The following is a 21574-nucleotide window of genomic DNA, read 5'->3' on the forward strand; positions in this document are numbered from 1 at the left end:
TTTTCAGTTGTTTCTGTTAGTATCTTTGATCTTAAATGACACTTGTTGAAAATGCGGCAGAGAGTCCTGTGGCACCTTATAGACTAACAGACGTATTGGAGCATAAGCTTTCATGGGTGAATACCCACTTCATCAGATGCATGTAGTGGAAATTTCCAGAGGCAGGTATAAATATGCAAGCAAGAGTCAGGCTAGGGATAACAAGGTTAGTTCAATCAGGAAGGATGAGGCCCTCTTCTAGCAGCTGAGGTGTGAACACCAAGGGAGGAGAAACTGCTTTTGTATGTGGCTAGCCATTCACAGTCTTTGTTTAATCCTGAGCTGATGGTGTCAAATTTGCAAATGAACTGAAGCTCAGCAGTTTCTCTTTAAAGTCTGGTCCTGAAGTTGTTTTGCTGCAGGATGGCTACCCTTAAATCTGCTAGTGTGTGTCTAGGGAGGTTGAAGTGTTGTCCTACAGGTTTTTGTATATTGCCATTCCCAATATCGGATTTGTGTCCATTTATCCTTTTACGTAGGGACTGTCTAGTTTGGCCGATGTACATAGCAGAGGGGCATTGCTGGCACATGATGGCGTATATTACATTGATGGATGTGCAGGTGAATGAACCGGTGACGGTGTGGCTGATCTGGTTAGGTCCTGGGATGGAGTCGCTGGTGTAGATATGTGGGTAGAGTTGGCATCAAGGTTTGTTGCATGGATTGGTTCCTGAGTTAGAGTTACTATGGTGCGGTGTGTAGTTGTTGGTGAGATTATGCTTCAGGTTGGCAGGTTGTCTGTGGGCGAGGACTGGCCTGCCTCCCAAGGCCAGTGAAAGTGAGGGATCGTTGTCCAGGATGGGTTGTAGATCACTCATGATACGTTGGAGAGGTTTTAGCAGAGGACTGTATGTGATGGCCAGTAGGAGTTCTGGTTTCTTTCTTGGGCTTGTCTTGCAGCAGGTGGCTTCTAGGTACACGTCTGGCTCTGTTGATCCATTTCTTTATTTCCTTGTGTGGGTACTGTAGGTTTGAGAATGCTTGGTGAAGATCTTGTCGTGTTGGCCTCTGTCTGAGGGATTGGAGCAAATGCGGTTGTACCTCAGCACTTGGCTGTAGACAATGAATCGTGTGGTGTGTCCGGGATGGAAGCTGGAGACATGAAGGTAGGAATAGCAGTCGGTGGGTTTTCGGTATACGGTGGTGTTAACGTGACCGTCACTTACGTGCACCGTGGTGTCAAGGAAGTGGACCTCCCGTTTAGATTGGTCCAGGCTGAGGTTGATCGTGGAGTGGAAGCTATTGAAATCGTGGTGGAATTCTTCCAGGGTTTCCTTCCTATGGGTCCAGATGATGAAGATGTCATCCCCGGTCGGGGCTCTAAGGGTATGTTGATTTGTTCCTGTGTTAGTGTAGGGAGTGTCCGCAGTAGATGGTGCAGTTTCTTAGTGTATTCCTCAGTGGGATCTGAGGAAAGTGGCCGTAGAATTTGGTATTGGAGAGCTGTCTGGCAGCCTCCTTTCGGTAGTCAGACCTGTTCATGATGACAACAGCACCTCTTTTATCAGCCTCTTTGATTATGTCAGGGTTGTTTCTGAGGCTGTGGATGGCATTGCATTCTGAACGACTTAGGTTCTGAGGCAAGCGATGTTGTTTTTCCACAATTTCTGCCTGTGCACGTCGGCGGAAGCATCCTACGTATAGGTCCAGACTGTCATTTTGACCCTCAGGAGGAGTCCATGTCAAGTTCTTCTTCTTGTGTTGTTGGTGGGAGGGTATCTGTGTATTAGTGTGCTGTTCAGTGTTATCTTGAAAGTATTCTTTGAGTCGGAGATGGTGAAAGTAGGCTTCCAGATCACCGCACAACTGTATCATGTTTGTGGGGATGGCGGGGCAGAAGAAGAGTCTCTGAGATAGGACAGACTCTTCTGACGGGCTGAGTGTGTAGCTGGATAGATTGACGATATTGCTGGGTGAGTTAGGGGTACCACTGTTGTGGCCCCATGTGGCAGGTAGGATTTTAGACCGCTTACGGTCCTTTCTTCTTTGTAGAGGATGTACACATGCAATCCTACAAATTGACAGCTTTAGAAACAATTTTTTCTAAATTTACCTATATCAAAAAACTCCAAATGAGTATTTTTATATATAAAAATAAATAACGGGTCAATGGGGTGACGTGTCTCATTTCTGCAGAACTGCCTATAAATATTTGTATTTAAATTTACATACAACATTCAATAAGAATTCTAAATCATTACATCATATTTCTTTCGTAAGAATGGTATGGCCTAAAAGATCAAATTTTCAAAGTTGTTATTGGAACATTAGATTTTGAAGATTCACTCCCCCCCATAACTATCCTATTTGAATACACAAGATATAAATAGGCATATATTACCTGAAAAAGCAATGTAAACTGATATTTATTTTGCTTATTGCACGAATATAAAGGAGCACCTCATCTACTTTTTTGGCATTTTATAATTCTAGAATTCTTACAGTTAATAGAAAAACCTTAGTTTCATACTATTAAAATAAATTGTAACAAAAACAAGCTCAGGCTTTGAGTTATTTAAAAAACAAAACTCACTTCCATTTGTGCCCCCAAACAAATCCACTGGCACATGAATTCTAAAAGTGTAATGTAACGTTCACTCATTTTTTATAGGTGTAAGTTATATGTGACATTAAAGAGAATCTTTTTTATTCCAGTAGTGACTATTGATTTTTTTTTCTTTTCTGTAGTTAGAAGTAACATTGAAACTTATCATAAAATAAAGATTAAGGGGGAAAACTTCTTGAGTTTTGTTACTTTATGAGTAACCAGTCTTCCTCCTACATCCCACACCGTCTTTCACACAGAAACAAAGGAGAGAAATATTTTTTAAAACCTAGAAAATGTGATTATGAAACTATGAAAATTGGCATAAGGCTGATGAAGTACATGAAACTGCTTTTAACTTTTGTTGTTAAACTATTTTGATTTGATGGTATACCTTTAAAGTTTATGTATTCCATTAAAAGTTTTTTAAATCAGTTTCTTTTCTCTAAGTGTGTTGATGCAATATTATAAGTCTCAAAAAAAAACCCTGGTAACATTTGTCTATACATTCTAAAAAATTAAGCACTGTGGTATCTTAGTACCATTTAGTCACATAAATAAAACAACCCGCTAACACAAAGAAATGATAAGATTTAGTTAAGTCAGTAAAATATTTCCATCCTGCAAACTCAAGATTTATATTTTTAAAATGTAAAGTAATGAAAAGTGTGCATAAATCCTCTTCCCCTTTCACAAACACACAAGTGAAGTGTATACAAGGCAGGTCCATTTGGTTTATTGTAACCATATGATTGAGATTTTACCTCTGGTCAATCAATATACCTTTAACCACTCAGTTTATGACAAGGAGCCTTAAATGCACCAATGAACATGGAATGCTTTCTTAATTTACCATGTAACACAAAATTTTAAAGTTCTCCATATTATGTGGAAAATTAGATTCAGCCACTGGTTCTTGAAAAATGTAATGATACATACCTGAGTATGTTATGCTGATCACGTATCAATTGCCAAGGAAACAAAGGAAAAAACGTAAGTCAAGTTGAGCAGTTTTCCTCTGATTTCCATCCAATTAGCCAGCCATGTAATACTATTTGGTGAATTTTGTAAATAGAGTGTACAATAATTTTATTTTTTATTGCCAGCAAATTGACCTCTCTCTTAAATGTTTTAAATTCTCCAAGGTTAAATACTTTTTCCTGGATCTCTCGTTGAATATCAAGGGCAGTGCTCTGAAGGTGGTGACTTTTGGACTGTAACTGACTTTATTATCATAGCTGTTAAAAATAAAGTAGTCTTCACTACAATACTAGCTCCATGGGCTCTCCATATGCCAACTCCCTAATTCCCAAACCTCCATTCCAAACAGACAAGTTTTTCCTCTTGTCTTTATATTCACAAACATTGAATTTTATATTTTTGCCTCTAGTCATATCCATCTTATTCATCCCCGCTTCCCCATAGCCTATACCTCCCATCTTCAGTTGTTAAGACCGCAGAGTCAAGTCCCAGTCTGACAGAATTCCTCAGGTCATGTCAGACTGGGATACTTCAGTGGGGAACCACAGAAGGTTCACGAGGGAAGGCTGAAGATCAGAACTGGTAGCTGTGTTCTCCGAAACATTTTCACCTGCAAATCTCCCAACTCTCCAAGCTTGTTCCAACCATGTTGCAGTCCTTATAACTAACATGAGAAGGGGAAAAGGAAGAAACTGGCATGTGAAGATGCCTCAGAGCACACTGGAAAACACAGTGGTTAATGTTAATCTTGCTGTTTCGGAGATCTGGGATCAAATCACTGCTGCAAGCAGATATAACTCCACTGGAGCTCAGTTTGCCAATCAGTAGTGAGTTTGGCTCCAGTTAAAGTTAGATAACCAGAAATGTTTTATTATTTAGTCTGTTTTGCTGGTACCTTTAATTTAGCTTTTTGTTGTGCCTCCATGACCAGTTTCCTCAAGTCCTCTCCTTCTTTACGCAACTGTTCATTTTCTTGATGAAGTTTTAGTCTTTGTTCACTAATAGAGCCAGAGTTTTCTCTTTCAGAATCCAGAATGCTTTGCAGCTTGCGAACCATTTCCTGGCAACGAGATATCTCTTCCTCGGAGCTGAAAAGGGAAAACAAATCTCATTAGACTATCAACTCAGGAGTTAAGTCAAGTTCAGTCTACATTTTTCTAAGTTTCCCTATCATTTGTGTGTGCCTTTTAATTAGAACCTTTAATTATATTTTGTATTTTGAAGGCCAAATACTTATTTTTAAAATTCATAATGCTTGTCAACAACAATGTATTTGTGGATGGGTGAACATGTGAATTCTTTTTAATGCTTCATATTTAAAAGTACAAATATTTTTGAAATTAATTTTTATTTCATTGGGTGTGTGATGTCTATGTCTAAGAGGAACAAACAGCCACAAAAAAATTCACAAAAATATTTAATTCAATTTTAAAATTTCCTTTTTGTCAGCCTCAGAGAGGCCAAGCATTGAATGACCATGGAAAATTAACTATACACAAATCTTCATATGATAAATTAACTACATTAATTAAAAAGGATGGTTGCGTTTGAGATATAGGAGGTTGGATTTCACAAGGGAACAGGATAGCCAGAGTTGAGGCCAAAGTTCAGGAAACCTGCATTAAGCCCTTGGAGAAGGGGACTGTCTTTTGTTATGTTTGTACTGCACCAAGCATAAGTTTCTAGCCACTATGATAATACAAAAAATTACTAATACATAAGTAAATAATTAATTGAACTCAAATTTGGACTCTGGATTATCGTACGGCAAATTTTTTTGGCTGAATAGCTCATTTGCTGAAAAATTTATCTTCAGCTCGACCAAAACTGATTGTTGATTTGACATGAAATTGTTGAATAGTTTCAAGGGGACTTAGATGCCACTTGACTTCAGTGGTGGGGGTGCTCCCTTATACTCTATACTGTTGTGGGGGCAGCACTTACCTGGGATATGGGAGAGCAGGTGGGCTTCAAGTCCCCACTCTGCCTGATTTGGAACAAGGATTTAAACTTGGGCCTCCCACATCCAAGACAAGTGCCTTAATCACTTGGATACACAGTCTCCCTCTGGCTCAATTAATATTATTTATTGAAAGTAGAACAGCTTCAACAGGAGAGACAGAGAGAGATCAACCCAGAATTCCCTCTAGCCTAGTCGTTAGGGCACTGACCTATAAAATGGAAGTCGCAAGTTCAAATCCCTGCTCCCTAGCAGGTAGAGCAGGAAATTGAACCTGGGTTTCCCACATTCCAGGTGAGTGCTCTAACCATGGGACAACAGGTTATAAGTAGACTTGGAAGGGTGAGATTTTTTTAATTAGTAAACATCCATTTCACTGTACATACACAAACCAACTAAAAAAAAAATAAAACTTTATAGAGAGGCAAAGTGAGAAAAATGTTGCTTGAGAAATTAGAGTTTGATTTGAGGGTACTTACTTTGTGTATTTTGACACGTGATGTTGACCATTTGTGTTTTAATAGTTACAAAGCTTTACTTTATGAATCTCAATGTCTACTGTCATTAAATAATTGTCTGACCCCCTTCTAACTTCCCATAACTGTCAAATATTAAATAGAAATAAAAAATGCTTAAAATCCATGATTTTGTGCAAATGTGCAAATGTAAATTGATACAAATTAGAAAAAATGCTTAAGAGTAAACATCAATATCAGTCAACGTTATAAATAAAAGTCAAAATCAAGTTTTGCCAAACCTAGCTATAAGGGGATGGGCTGTATTGTGATCTCCCGGGGTTTTGTGAATGGCATTTCCAACTTATCTTTGCTTTAAATTTAAAAGGAAAAAAAATACTTGAAATAAAAAAAAAAAAAAATTTTCCCCCTTGGTTTTTTGTTTTGGGTCCATCCAAAACTCCACCCAACCCTAATTTGGCCAGCAAACTGAAAAAGTGATTATTCACAAGGCTCTACTCTGGATAATTTCCTCTCATTTACTCTATTTCTGTTAGTCCCACCTACATCTTGCCCCCACCTCATACCTCTAACTGCACCAATCTCATTATTCTCACTCATTTTGCCTGCTATCTACTTGCTCCTCACTCTCCTCTCTTCCCTATTTCTACCTTCCTCCCCATCAGCTTCCTGTTCCTTTTCCCCACTCTCCTCTAACTCCCAGAATCCCTTTCCACCATTCATTGACTCTTCTTCAATTTCAGATACTCCCACCCTCCACAACACACACAAGCAAGCAAAGCAAAGCACAGCAAGCTATATTGCATTCCTTTCCTCCACCCTTCAAACTCTATCTGTTTAGATTATAAACTTTTTAGGGGAAGGATTGTGGGGACTTACATTTGTCCAGTACCTAGCACATTTTGGATGCTACCACAATAATAGTATGGGCGTCCTGTGCAGTGGTTTGGGGAGGACAAAACCACAGATGGTATTATATAGACCAATTAGAACTCTACTGTATGCTGACTCTAAAAAATAGGAATTCTTCTGAATATTTTGCAAAAAATGGTTTTCCAAGCAGATAACATTAACAATTAAAATAGGATTATTAGCCAGAAAAATGGTTTCTATTTTTTCCTTTGTAAGAGAACTGCTTTCAGCTCTGATCTTGTCAAAAAATCTGTTTAGTTCTAAAATATGTCGTCCTCACTTATATCATCCAATGCTGCATATTTTAAAAAAGAATGATTATGACAACCTACTATTCATACTTCTGAATAAGAACTTAGGACAAAATACAAACACTTGACACAAGACTACTTGGATCACATGGAAATATTGAATGAAATACTGATTAGTAGGACATAGTGGTTACAGGAACTCCTCACTTAACGTTGTAGTTATGTTCCTGAAAAATGCGACTTTAAGCAAAACGATGTTAAGCAAATCCAATTTCCCCATAAGACTTAAGGTAAATGAGGGGGTTAGGTTCCAGGGAAATTTTTTTCACCTATATATAGGTTTTAAACAAACAATTTAATGCCGGTACACAGTGATGATGATTGTGAAGCTTGGTTGAGATGGAGGAGTCAGAGGGTGGGATATTTCCCAGGGAATGCCTTACTGCTAAATGATGAACTAGCAATTGGCTGAGCCCTCAAGGGTTAAGTCTCACACTCTACAAGGCAGCAGGAAAGGAGGGAGGGCAGACAGAGACAGACACATACCCAGTGTGTGTTTGAGAGACAGATATGCGCATTTCCCCTTTAAGTACGAAGAGTGGGGTCAGAAGTACACTGCCTTGTTAATTAGACCAGCAAGTTGGGACCAGGCAGCAGCTCCCTCTGTCCGTGTGTCCCCCCCGTTCTATGGAAGATGGGGTAAGCGGGGTGCAGGAGCAAGGGGCAGGGGGACACCCTGACATTAGTCCTCTTCTTCTCCCCCCCAACAAGCAGGAGTTTTGGGGAGCAGCTCCAAGGCAGAGGGCAGGAGCAGCACATTGCAGTGGCGGGCGGGACAGCTGAACGGCAGGCAATTGATAGCCTGCTGAGCAGCTGCTGCACAGGAAATTTAGGGGAGCTGATAGGGGGCTGCCGGTCCATCCTGGTTCCAACCACCCACCAGCTAACTGCAAACAGGCTACTCTTACTGCAAGCAGTAGACAAAGCAGGCGGCTGCCAAACGACATTAAAAGGGAGCATGCACAACTTTAAATGATCATGTTCCCTAATTGATCAGCAACGTAACAACGAAACAACGTTAACCAGGACAACTTTAAGTGAGGAGTTCCTGTACTTACTTCATTTCCAGTTGTTTAATTTTGTTTCGTGCCGCCTGTAGACACAGCTGAAGGTCATCTTTTGTACGTTCTGCTATCAGACACCTTTGGTGTAGTTCCTCCAGTTTTCTGTAATCACATTCACTTCCTCTGCCTTCACGGTAAATCTGAAGGATAGGCTTACATGTAAATTTCATTTTATCACACAGATGGCTGTCCTGTAGTATTGCTGCCTACATTAAGTTATCCATTCCATTTTCCATCACAGTTTTCAGTAACTGAAGGAATGGGACTTCCATTGCTACTACTGGGATAAGTCTTATAGATTTTGCAGTTAGTTAATTTTTCTGATATTCATCCTAAATCTTCTTTTGCTTAAATTTTCATTATTGCATCTATTTACACCCTTTGAACCATTTTAAACACTTCTTACTCCTATTTGGTTTTTATACCTTTAAAACAGTTGTAAGGCTTTTATAACCACAGTTAGACACATATCCTGAACATAGATAATACGACTATGCTGAATATATACTGAATAACTAGTTAGGAATTTAGAAACATTCTCCAAGAGCCATCTTTTGCAGTCCACCTACTATAACTCCAAAATTTATTAGAAATATAAAATGTATTTTTCAATTTCCATCACTGGATTTACAATTAAACAAAAAACAAACAAATACAAAACTAAGCATATGGTCTATTCTTTCACCCCATTTAACTCAATGATATTAGAGAAAATAGTGAAATAGAAACTTAAGACAATATTATACAATAAAGAAAAGTTAAAGTGTAAAACTGAATATCTGCATCTTACTTTCTCAAGTTCTTCTTCCACTGCTCGCTTCTCTCTAATGGCCCGTTCAATTTGACTTTGCTTGTCTGTACACTCCTATAAGAAGTCAAACCATTTTCTAAGGGCATTAAATATATCAAACCAAAAGAACAACAAAAACATGTGTTAAATGAAAGTTAAGGCTGCAAAGGGAAACACTCCAAAGTCAGGAAATACTAAAGCTAAAAGGTTGCTCTTGCAAACTTAGTTCACTTTATTTTTGCATGTGCATTATAACGTACTCTAAGTGCATCCTTTTTTTCCCTGCAGAGCCACCGTCTCATTCAGTGTATAGGTTAGATAAGGGGCAGTGAAAGTATGTGGTACTTTTTTAAATCCTCATTAGTCAATGAATGAATGCTTACCTAATTCACTGCACACCACCCACACTCCTCTGGTCTCCTACCTCGTTCTTTACAAATTCCTCCTTTATTAATGTTCACTGTACAACATCCATCCTATGCAAATCTTCTCTCAGTTACACTGGTACAAAATCTCATTTACTTTGTACTAACATCCTGATAAGTGCAAACAGAATTTGTTCCCCAGCCCTCCCAAAAAGTACAGATCCTCAAGAGTCACTTCATTCCTTATTTATTCCTGCTAATTTACTGAGTACCATCTAATCTCTGTCCTGAATGAGGCATGGAGAGATACTTAGGAAAAATGGTATGTAATCATATCACTAAAGATTACAGTAGTACATATATGTACGGTAACCTGGTACTGAGATGGGATGCAAAATTTCTCATGTCACTAATACAAGTTCTTTATCCTGGTGGCTATGTAAATATTATTATTTAAGAAGGGGACTGGCCACACACTAGTAGATACATAAAAACTTAAAAGCCAAATAAATATACATATCAAAGCAATACTACAAGAAATTGACAGAAATAAGAGAACAATTCTTAGTATTATTATACTCACAAATTCCTAAGAATAGTGAAAAACAAAGATAGAAGAATACAGCCAGGGGAGTACCTCATCACAATCCAGTTTACACCATTCTGTGGAACCTGATGTGCCCAACAACAGGTTGGATATACACATCTCTTGTATACCTTTTCCCATTCTTCCCACACAGATCTTAGATTATAAATTGACAATGTTTCTGCCCTTGCCCATGTGTGGTATTCTGATTAACAGACATAGTATTCCGGCGAACCATAATTTAATTTCTGACAGTTAGTATTCCATTTGCTTCAATTAATTCCTTAATAGTTTTGAAATATCATTGTGGTTAGCTCCATGTTTACCTTACTGCAGAAAGTGCCTAAAAATCCACTGTTTTAAACCTATTTGTGCAACTGGCAATGTACTCATTCTTTTGTGGTTTACTTATTTGTGCCAAGCACATATTGCTAAATTTTATAACCTTACGGCAAGTACGTAGGCTAACCTATTCTAAAAACAGGGCCTCAGCTAGGTCTCATTCTAATTCTTAACCTTTCTACCTACAGAATGCCTAGTATACTTAATCTTTAGTATTTTCTACTTGCATTTGGCAGTTAGATTATACATTAGTCAAAAATACACCCTTAACATATCATTTATAAACTAATCCATAATTGCCTACCACTAGACTTCAAGCATATTGCAAAGCCTATTTTATCAGCAATACATTTTATGTTCTCCTACTTGCATAATAGTGTTTCTTAAGCATCTAGGCATTCTCTTCACATATGGATAATAATGCCAAACTTCTAAACAAAGGTCATCAAGGGGTGAAAAGTACACACACACAAAAAAGAGAGTAAAGTTAATGTTGCTTGAGGAATCTTAACTTTGGCATTTCCTGGTTTAAATGGTTTCTTTTTCAATTTTAATATTAATTTTAAATGGAGCTTCCGAGGAATCTTTTAAATAAAAATTAAAAAATTAAACAAGAAAAAAAAATTCCACCATGTAGAATGCTGTGTTTTGTGCAAAATAAGCACTCAATAAGGCAAGAAAAGTGAAGTGGAATTTCTTTAATGCAGACCTGCTTGTGGACCATGATCTGAGTGGGGAAGGGTAGGAGAGAGGTCCTGGAGGCCAAATTTAGGCTGTTAGGTAAGAGATTGAAGTCCAGGACCTCCATGGTCGCATTCTCTGAAATGCTTCCAGTTCCATGCGCAGGGTCAGTTAGACAGGCAGACCTGCAGGGTCTCAATGCATGGATGACACAATAGTATATGGAGGAGGGGTTTAGATTGGGGAAGTTTGTGGAAGAGGGGGAGCCTATACAGGAACGATGGGTTCCACCCTAAACCAAAACGGAACCAGATTGCTGGCGTTTAAAATTAAAAAGGTCGTAGAACAGTTTTTAAACTACGGGCTGGGGGGGGAAAGCCAACAGGTGTGGAGGAACATGTGGTTCGGACATTCCTTAGGGGAGGATCTATACATGGAGATTCCCTATATCCTAATAAGGAGGAGAGGATGGTAAATGATAAAATACAGGGAGGATCTGATGAGAAACAGTCAAATGAAAAAAAAAAAGTCCCATTCAGTTATATCATGCAATAGGGGACAGCCAAAAAATGACAAGTTTTTAAAATGCTTATATGTCTAAATAATGCTAGAAGTCTAAATAATAAGATGGGTGAACTAGAGTGCCTAATATTAAATGAGGATATTGATATAATAGGCATCACAGAAACCTGGTGGAACGAGGCTAATCAATGGGACACAGTAATTCCAGGATACAAAATATATCAGGAGGACAGAACAGGTCGTGCTGGTGGGGGAGTGGCACTGTATGTGAAAGAAAGCGTAGAATCAAATGAAGTAAAAATCTTAAATGAACTAAATTGTACTACAGAATCTCTATGGATAGTAATTCCATACTGGAAAAATAAGAATATAGCAGTAGGGCTATATAACAGACCACCTGATCAGGATGGTGTTAGTGACTCTGAAATGCTCAGGGAGATTAGAGAGGCTATTAAAATAGAAAACTCAATAATAATAATAATAATAATAATGATGGGGAATTTCAACTACCCCATATTGACTGGATACATATCACCTTAGGAAGGGATCCTGAGACAAAGTTTCCTGACACCTTAAATGACTGCTTCTTGGAGCAGCTAGTCCTGGAATCCACAAGAGGAGAGGCAATTCTTGATTTAGTGCTAAGTGGAGCACAGGATCTGGTCCAAGAGGTGAATATAGCTTGACCGCTTGGTAATAGTGACCATAATATAATTAAATTTAACATCCCTGTGGCGGGGAAAACTCCACAGCAGCCCAACACTGTCGCATTTAATTTCAGAAAGGGGAACTACACAAAAATGAGGAGGTAAGTGAAACAGAAATTAAAACGTACAGTACCAAAAGTAAAATCCCTGCAAGCTGCGTGGAAACTTTTTAAAGACACCATAATAGAGGTTCAACTTAAATGTATTCCCCAATTTAAAAAACATAATAAGAGAACCAAAAAAACTGCCATCATGGTTAAACAAGTAAAAGAAGCAGTGGGAGGCAAAAAGGCATCCTTTAAAAAGTGGAAGATAAATCCTAATGAAGAAAATAGAAAAGAAAATAAACTCTGGCAAATGAAGTGTAAAAATATAACTAGAAAGACCAAAAAAGAATTTAAGAACAGCTAGCCAAAGACTCCAAAAGTAATAGCAAATTTTTTTTTTTTAATACATCAGAAGCAGAAAGCCTGCTAAACAACCAGTGGGGCCACTGGACGATCAAGATGCTAAAGCAGCACTCAAAGGCCATTGCGGAGAAACTAAATCAATTCTTTGCATTGGTCTTCACTGTTGAGGACGTGAGGGAGATTCCCAAACCTAAGCCATCCTTTTTGGGTGACAGATCTGAGGAACTGTCCCAAATTGAGGTGTCATTGAAGGAGGTTTTGGAACAAATTGATAAACTAAACAGTAATAAGTCACCAGGACCAGATGGTATTCACCCAAGAGTTCTGAAGGAACTCAAATGTGAAATTGCAGGACTACTAACTGTCATCTGTAACCTATCATTTAAATCAGCTTCTGTACCAAATGATTGGAGGATAGCTAATGTGATGCCAATTTTTAAAAAGTGCTCCAGAGGTGACCCTGGCAACTACAGGCCAGTGTGCCCCACTTCAGTACAGGGCAAATTGGTTGAAACGATCATAAAGAACAAAATTGTCACACACAGATTAACATAATTTTTTGGAACATGGTTTTTGTAAAGGGAAATCATGCCTCACCAATCTACGAGAATTCTTTGAGGAGGTCAACATGCATGCAGACAAAGGAGATCCAGTGGATATAGTGTACTTAGATTTTCTGAAAGCCTTTGACAAGGTCCCTCACCAAAGGCTCTTAAACAACATAAGCAGTCATGGGATAAGAGGGAAGGTTCTCTCATGGATTGGTAACTGGTTAAGAGATAGGAAACACAGTGTAGGAATAAATGGTCAGTTTTCAGAATGGAGAGAAGTAAACAGTGGTGTCCCCCAGGGATCTGTACTGGGCCCAGTCCTATTTAACATATTCATAAACAATCTGAAAAAAAGGGGTAAACAGCGAGGTGGCAAAATTTGCAGATGATACAAAACTATTCAAGATAGTTAAGTCCCAGGCAGACTGCGAAGAGCTACAAAAGGATCTCACAAAACTTGGTGACTGGGCAACAAAATGGCAGATGAAATTTAATGTTGATAAATGCAAAGTAATACACATTGGAAAACAAAATCCTAACTATACATATACAATGATGGGGTCTAAATTAGCTGTTACCACTTGTCAAGGTTCCTTCCCCACTCTGAACTCTAGGGTACAGATGTGGGGACCTGCATGAAAGACCACCTAAGCTTATTCTTACCAGCTTAGGTTAAAAACTTCCTCAAGGTACAAACTTTGCCTTGTCTTTGAACCCTATGCTGCCATCACCAAGCGTGTTAAACAAAGAACAGGGAAAGAGCCCACTTGGAAGCGTCTTTCCCCGCAAAATCCCCCCAAGCCCTACACCCCCTTTCCTGGGGAAGGCTTGATAAAAATCCTCACCAATTTGCGTAGGTGAACACAGACCCAAACCCTTGGATCTTAAGAACAAGGAAAAAGCAATCAGGTTGTCAAGGTTCCTCCCCCACTCTGAACTCTAGGGTACAGATGTGGGGACCTGCATGAAAAACCTCCTAAGCTTATCTTTACCAGCTTAGGTCAAAACTTCCCCAAGGTACAAAATATTCCACCCTTTGTCCTTGGATTGGCCGCTACCACCACCAAACAAATACTGGTTACTGGGGAAGAGCTGTTTGGACACGTCTTTCCCCCCCAAAATACTTCCCAAAACCTTGCACCCCACTTTCTGGACAAGGTTTGGTAAAAAGCCTCACCAATTTGCCTAGGTGACTACAGACCCAGACCCTTGGATCCTAAGAACAATGAACAATCCTCCCAACACTTGCACCCCCCCTTTCCTGGGAAATGTTGGATAAAAAGCCTCACCAATTTGCACAGGTGACCACAGACCCAAACCCTTGGATCTGAGAACAATGAAAAAGCATTCAGTTTTCTTACAAGAAGACTTTTAATAAAAATAGAAGTAATTAGAAATAAGAAATCCCCCCTGTAAAATCTGGATGGTAGATACCTTACTTACAGGGTAATTAGATTCAAAACATAGAGAACCCCTCTAGGCAAAACCTTAAGTTACAAAAAAGATACACAGACAGAAATAGTTATTCTATTCAGCACAATTCTTTTCTCAGCCATTTAAAGAAATCATAATCTAACGCGTACCTAGCTAGATTACTTACTAAAAGTTCTAAGGCTTCATTCCTGGTCTATCCCCGGCAAAGACAGAATATAGACAGACACACAGACCCTTTGTTTCTCTCCCTCCTCCCAGCTTTTGAAAGTATCTTGTCTCCTCATTAGTCATTTTGGTCAGGTGCCAGCGAGGTTACCTTTAGCTTCTTAACCCTTTACAGGTGAGAGGAGATTTCCTCTGGCCAGGAGGGATTTTAAAGGGGTTTACCCTTCCCTTTATATTTATGACACAGGTTCTTAAAAGAAGAATTTTAATTAAAGCAAAAGAATCACCTCTGTAAAATCAGGAAGGTAAATACCTTGCAGGGTAATCAGATTCAAAACATAGAGAATCCCTGTAGGCAAAACCTTAAGTTACAAAAAGACACAAAAACAGGAATATACATTCCATTCAGCACAGCTATTTTACCAGCCATTAAACAAAAGGAAATCCAATGCATTTCTAGCTAGATTGCTTACTAACTTTTTACAGGAGTTCTGAAGAGCATTCCTGATCTGTTCCCGGCAAAAGCATCACACACACAGACAGACCCTTTGTTCCTCCCTCCTCCAGCTTTGAAAGTTTCTTGTCTCCTCATTGGTCATTTTGGTCAGGTGCCAGCGAGGTTATCTTAGCTTCTTAACCCTTTACAGGTGAAAGGGTTTTGCCTCTGGCCAGGAAGGATTTTATAGTTCTGTATACAGAAAGGTGGTTACCCTTCCCTTTATATTTATGACACCACTCAAGAAAGATCTTGAGTCATTGTGGCTAGCTCTCTGAAAACATCCACTCAATATGCAGCGGCAGTGAAAAAAGCAAACAGAATGTTGGGAATCATCAAGAAAGGGATAGATAATAAGACAGAAAATATCATATTGCCTCTATATAAATCCATGGTACACCCACACCTAGAATACTGCATGCAGACGTGGTCACCCCATCTCAAAAAAGATATACTGGAATTGGAAAAGGTTCAGAAAAGGGCAACAAAATTAGGGGTATAGAACGGCTTCCATATGAGGAGAGATTAATAAGACTGGGACTTTTCAGCTTGGAAAAGAGGAGACAAAGGGGGGAATATGATCGAGGTCTATAAATCATAAGCGGTATAGAGAAAGTAAATAAGGAAGTGTTATTCACTCCTCCTCATAATACGGGAACAAGGGGCCCCCAAATAGGTAGCAGGTTTAAAACAAACACAAGAAAGTATTTTTTCATGCAACGCACTGTCAATCTCTGGAACTCCTTGCCAGAGGGTGTTGTGAAGGCCAATACTATAACGGAGTTTAAAAGGGAGCTAGATAGATTCATGGAAGATAGCCATTGATGGACCTATTAGCCAGGATAGGCAGGAATGGTGTCCCTAGCCTCTGTTTGCCAGAAGCTGGGATTGGATGACAGGGCATGGATCACTTGATGATAACCTGTCTGTTCATTCCCTTTGGGGCACCTGCCATTGGCCACTGTCATGGGACAGGATACTGGGCTTGATGGACCTTTGGTCTGACCCAGTATGACCGTTCTTATGTTCTTAGAGCGTGTACATCTCTCACTGAAGAAAGCAGGTGTGCCTGAAGAGCCCTGCTACACTTGGTACATGCTTTTGTGTACTGAATGAGGCAATCCTTACCGAAGTCAATAGATTTCCACATAACCACCAAAAGGTAAGTGTCTTATCAAGTGATTACCTGTGTGCAGTATTTCAAGTTTCTAACCAAAATCAATGAGGCACTAGAGCTGTCCAAAAGGGTTGCAAAGACTTTTTATAATGGCAAAAAATGTGTCTATTTTTCCCACTCTATTTGAAAATGGCCATATCATTTTTGCTAAAAAGCCAAAAAGAAAAAGCTCCCAAAAAACTATTAATGTTCAGGAAGAAATCAAACCTAAGAAGTTTCAGTCCAAAAGATGAAAGGTTATGCAATTAAAAAAGGCCATTTATAATGTAAACATCTTTGCAATATTTACTATAACTGTCACTATGCCCTTCAGCTAAAATACACAATATGTTCAAATAGCTGTGTGACTGATACCTGTTACTGTAGCACAGGTAACTACCAAAATGAGATTTTTTTTTAAACTTAGTTTCAGCATGCCTTTCCTCAAAATGAGAGTGTTTTTGCTGAACATAGGAGAAAAATTGAAAGAAAAAATGTTACTTGATAATCCATCATTAATGCTGTTCATATTCCTCAACAATGTACTTTAAGAAATGCAGCTTTTTACTTGACATAAACTTCATTATCTCAGCTGTTTGTATAGAAGATCTATGCATTCTATATTTGTTCATTGAGGTGACGTGCTATGTCTGTGAAAGCATCCTTGCATTTTAATTGTGTTCTTCAGCCTCCCCCTTTATCCAAAAATCCTCATTTTATTTATGATTTCAAAAGTTAAATGTAATAAAATTTCAGAACAAGAATAAAGCTAAGATTATTATATCATTAGTATAATCATCAGAGATAGCAAAAACACAGATCCTAGAGACGGATCACCCAAAGGAAGAAAGATTTAAAAAAAAGTATTTTGAATTTGTATTTAAACAGCCTACGTATGGCTCTAAACATACATTTGGATCACTATCTTGCTAAATTAACCCATGTCTAAGCAGATGTTTTGCAAAAGATATATACTAAAGTGAACTAATATGATTGAACATATCTAGTACAGATCTGTTGATTAAGAAGATGCAACAGTACATACTCAATTTTCAGAGCAAACCATGCTTTGAAGGAAGTAGGTGCAAGAGTATTGACTATAAAATTGCACCTTAGTTCTCAACATTTAGAGTAACTTGAAAGACTTTGCAGGCTGCCTCAAAGTCCGGAAAAATGAAGGACTGTGGAGATCTATTTCTCATGGGGAAATGTCTGATAACTGCAAAGCATTATTCTAGGTGGTAAGTCTTTGTCTATAAAGTATCATACATGTTCGTGTACCCTGTACTCACTGAATTAGAGGCTAGCCCTTGCTGTGGATGGCTCCTTTATGCTACCCCAACAGCAATAAAGGGGCTGCAACAGCTCCCCAGAAGATACCTCCAGGGCAGCTGTGAGGAAAGGATGACATAGCAGTCCCACACTGCCTTCCTACACCACTCTGTGCCAGTCACATAGGGCTGCCATAAATTGGAGCAGCCACTAGGGCTGCTCTAATTTACCCTTGGAGTCCATGGCAGTCCCTGGAGGAGCCCAGAATTATGGAGATGCAATGGTGGCATAAAGTCAATTTTGCCTCCCTTCACCTGAGTTGTGCCTTCTCTATTGCACTTCCAGAGAGGTATAGTACAGAATCTAGCCCACTATTTATTTACCTGGCAAGAAATGGAAATGCTATCACTTCTAGTATTTTCTTTTATTACTCATGCTGCTCTAAACTTTCTTGGTGAGAATGTGAGATGCAGACAATCAGAACATAAAAAAATTAAGAGTACATGGAAAACACCTCTCAAATCTGTTAAATCATTCAACTTCCTCTATTTGATTACAGGATGTGTGTTTCATTTATACAGTTACCCATGGACCAGGATTACAGTATGTATATCTAGGCTGAAAACTCTCTGGAGAAATAATTATCCAATATCTGTGTCTTCTATGACAGAGTAATTTACTGGCATGTAAATAAGTAATAGTTAGGGAGGATCCGTTAGGGCTGAAGCCAATTTAAACTCAAGCAACATTCTTATGGGATAAGAGAGATATAGTGAGTATTTCTGAAATCTTTCTTGACAGATACTCCATTCATTATTGTATATACAGCAGGTATATATGAGGAGAGAAAGAAAAGGGGTACAAGTAATCATGGAATTTATCTATCTTTAAAGGATAGCTAGTTAAAAATACCTTCCATTCAGTTCATCTAATGCAGAACACAAGAGTAGGAGAAAAAAACGGTTACTTACCTCTTGTAATGGTTGTTCTTCGAGATGTGTTGCTCATATCTATTCCAATTAGGTGTGTGCACGCCACGTGCACAGTCATTGGAAAGTTTTTCCCCTAGCAGCACCCATTGGATTGGCTGTGGAGCCCCCTAGAGTCGTGCTTTCATGGTGCTCAATATATGACCCTGGCAACCCAGCACCTCCTCAGTTCCTTCTTGCAGACTACTCCAACAGAGGGGAAGACGGGTGGGTTTGGAACGGATATGAGCAACACATCTCAAAGAACAACAGTTCCGAGAGGTGAGTAACTGTTTTTTCTTCTTCGAGTGATTGCTCATATCAATTCCAATGAGGTGACTTCCAAGCCTTAGTTAGGCGACGGGGTCAGAGTTAAGGAAAGGAAAGGAGTTAAGGATTGCAGCACTGCTCTACCAAAAGCCGCGTGGCGTGCCGGACGATGGCGTGGTGAGAGGTGAAAGTATGTACTGAGGACCAAGTTGCTGCTCTGCAGATTTCTTGGATTGGGACCTGGGCCAGGAACGCTGATGATGAGGCCTGTGCCCTCGTGGACTGTGCCGAAAAAGCCAGGCACACTGGCCAGTTCATAGCACATGTGGATGCAGGACGTGATCCAGGAGGATATTCTTTGAGATGAGACTGGAGGCTTTTCATCTGGTCTGCCACCACTATGAACAGCTGATTCAATTTTCTGAACGGCTCAGTGCGCTCGATGTAGAAAGCTAGTGCTCTTCGAACATCAAGGGAGTGTAATAACTGCTTTTGGGTACTGGCATGAGGCTTAGAGTAAAAGACAGGAAGGAAAATGTCCTGGCTGATGTGGAAATGCGACACCACCTTGGGGAGAAAGGCCAGGTGTTGCCTGAGTTGCATCTTATCCTTGTGGAAAACCATGTGAGGTGGGTCAGAGGTGAGGCCCGTTAGCTCAGATACCCTTCTCGCAGACGTAATGGAGACCAGGAAAGCTCTCTTCCGAGACAGATACAGGAGGGAGCAAGTTGCGAGTGGTTCGAATGAGGGCCCCGTGAGCCTGGAAAGGACTAGGTTAAGGTCCCACACAGGGACAGGCTGCCGGATCTGAGGATATAGATGGTCCAAACCTTTAAGGAAGTGACCAACCATAGTGTTGGTGAAGACCAATCCATCAGACACACGAGTGGAAGGCCGAGATAGCAGCGAGGTGTACCCTTATGGAGGACACCACCAGGCCTTGATGTTTCAGGTGTAGGAGGTACTCTAAGATGAGGGGTACTGGTGCCTGGAGGAGGGCTGTGCAACGTTGGTCACACCAACAATGAGAATCTTTTCCACTTTGCCAGGCTCTAGTAGAGGGCTTCCTGCTGCCGAGGAGGACCTCCCTTACATGTTCTGAGCACAGAAGTTCCATGGGGTTCAGCCATGAAGCTTCCAAGCTGTGAAGTGGAGGGACCGTAGGTTGGGGTGACAGAGGTGACCGTGGTCCTGAGTAAGTTGGGGAGAAGCGGTAACGTGACCGGTTTATCCACCAACAGCTCCAGCAGCGTGGTGTACCAGTGCTGTTGAGCCCACGCTGGAGCTATCAGATTACCTTTGCCCCCTCCTTGCAGAGCTTGAGCAGGACCTTGCGCATGAGAGAGAAGGCGGGGAAGGCATAGAGCAGGCGACCTCTCCAGAGTAGCAGAAATGCATCCATGAGGGAGTCTGGGCTGTGACCCTGGAAGGAGCAGAACATTGGGCACTTCCTGTTGTGTCGGGTGGCAAACAAGTCGACCTGGGGAAACCCCCACCTTTGGAAATTGAGGTGTATGACATCTGGTCGGATAGACCACTCGTGTGTGCAGAAGGACCTGCTGAGGTGGTCTTCCAGCGTGTTCTGAACTCCTGGTAGAAAGGATGCTTCCAGGTGAATGGAGTGGGCTATGCAAAACTCCCCTATGATGGGAGGCCCTTCAGCTGTGGGAGAGGAATGGGCTCCCCCTTGCTTGCTGATGTAAAACATGGTGGTGGTGTTGTCCATTAGAATCGCTGTGCACTGGCCTTGCAGTTGGGTCTAGAAGGCCTGGCAAGCGAGGCAAACCCCCCTCAGCATCTTGACATTGATACACAGGGAGAGCTCATCCTGCAAGCACAGGCCTTGTGTCTGTAGGCCCCCCATCCCAGAGCCAACGCGTCCATAACCAGGGACAAGGAAGGTTGAGGGTTGTGGAAGGGGACACCTCCGCACACCGCTTTGGGGTTGAGCCACGAGGGGAGGGACGTGAGGACTTGCTCTGGCACCATGACCACTGAATTCAAGCTGTTGTGCCCCCGGTAATAGGCCAAGGCAAGCCATGCCTGCAATGGCCTGAGCCACAGCCTGGCACGCCACATCACATAAGTGCAAGAAGCCATGTGACAGAGGAGACTCAGGCACCCCCTTGCTGTTGAGGTTGGGAATTTCTGGAGGCTTTGAATTATGTCCTTGATGGTTTGGAATCGAGACTCCGGTAGAAGGGCCCACACCTGGACCAAGTCTAACACTGCCCCAGTGAATTCTATTCTCTGGGTTGGTTCCAGGGTCGACTTCCCCAAGTTGCGGCTGCGTTTCCTCCTCTCGAACGTGCACCTAACCAAACAGATTTGGGACCGCACCTGTGCCCTGGGGAAGCTCCTGAGCAGCCAGTCGTCGAGGTAGGAGTAATTCCTGCACATGCTGGTGACGGAGGAAAGCAGCCACAACCGACATGCACTTGGTGAACACTTGGAGGGGCTATTGAGAGGCCAAATGGTAGGGACAATAGTGCCTAGGGAGATCATGCAGAACTTCAACTTTACCATGAATTTGTTGAGCCCACACAGATGTAGGATGGGCCTGAGACCCAC

At 40.6% G+C, this 21574-nt stretch overlaps 1 protein-coding gene across 2 annotated transcripts in view; it reads right to left on the reverse strand.

Moving 5' to 3' along the window:
* Nucleotides 1–21574, reverse strand: part of SCLT1 (sodium channel and clathrin linker 1) — a 125535-nt gene that overhangs the window by 48459 nt on the left and 55502 nt on the right. For both annotated transcript variants that reach the window (XM_074950852.1, XM_074950853.1), the window contains exons 16-18: nt 9079–9153; nt 8283–8428; nt 4461–4653 (exon numbers count right to left, since the gene is read on the reverse strand). In XM_074950852.1, the coding sequence (XP_074806953.1) occupies nt 4461–4653; nt 8283–8428; nt 9079–9153 (414 nt within the window). The remainder of the gene's footprint in view (nt 1–4460; nt 4654–8282; nt 8429–9078; nt 9154–21574) is intronic.

The sequence above is a fragment of the Natator depressus genome, chromosome 4, assembly GCF_965152275.1.
Source record: "Natator depressus isolate rNatDep1 chromosome 4, rNatDep2.hap1, whole genome shotgun sequence".
Classification (NCBI taxonomy): Eukaryota; Metazoa; Chordata; order Testudines; family Cheloniidae; genus Natator; species Natator depressus.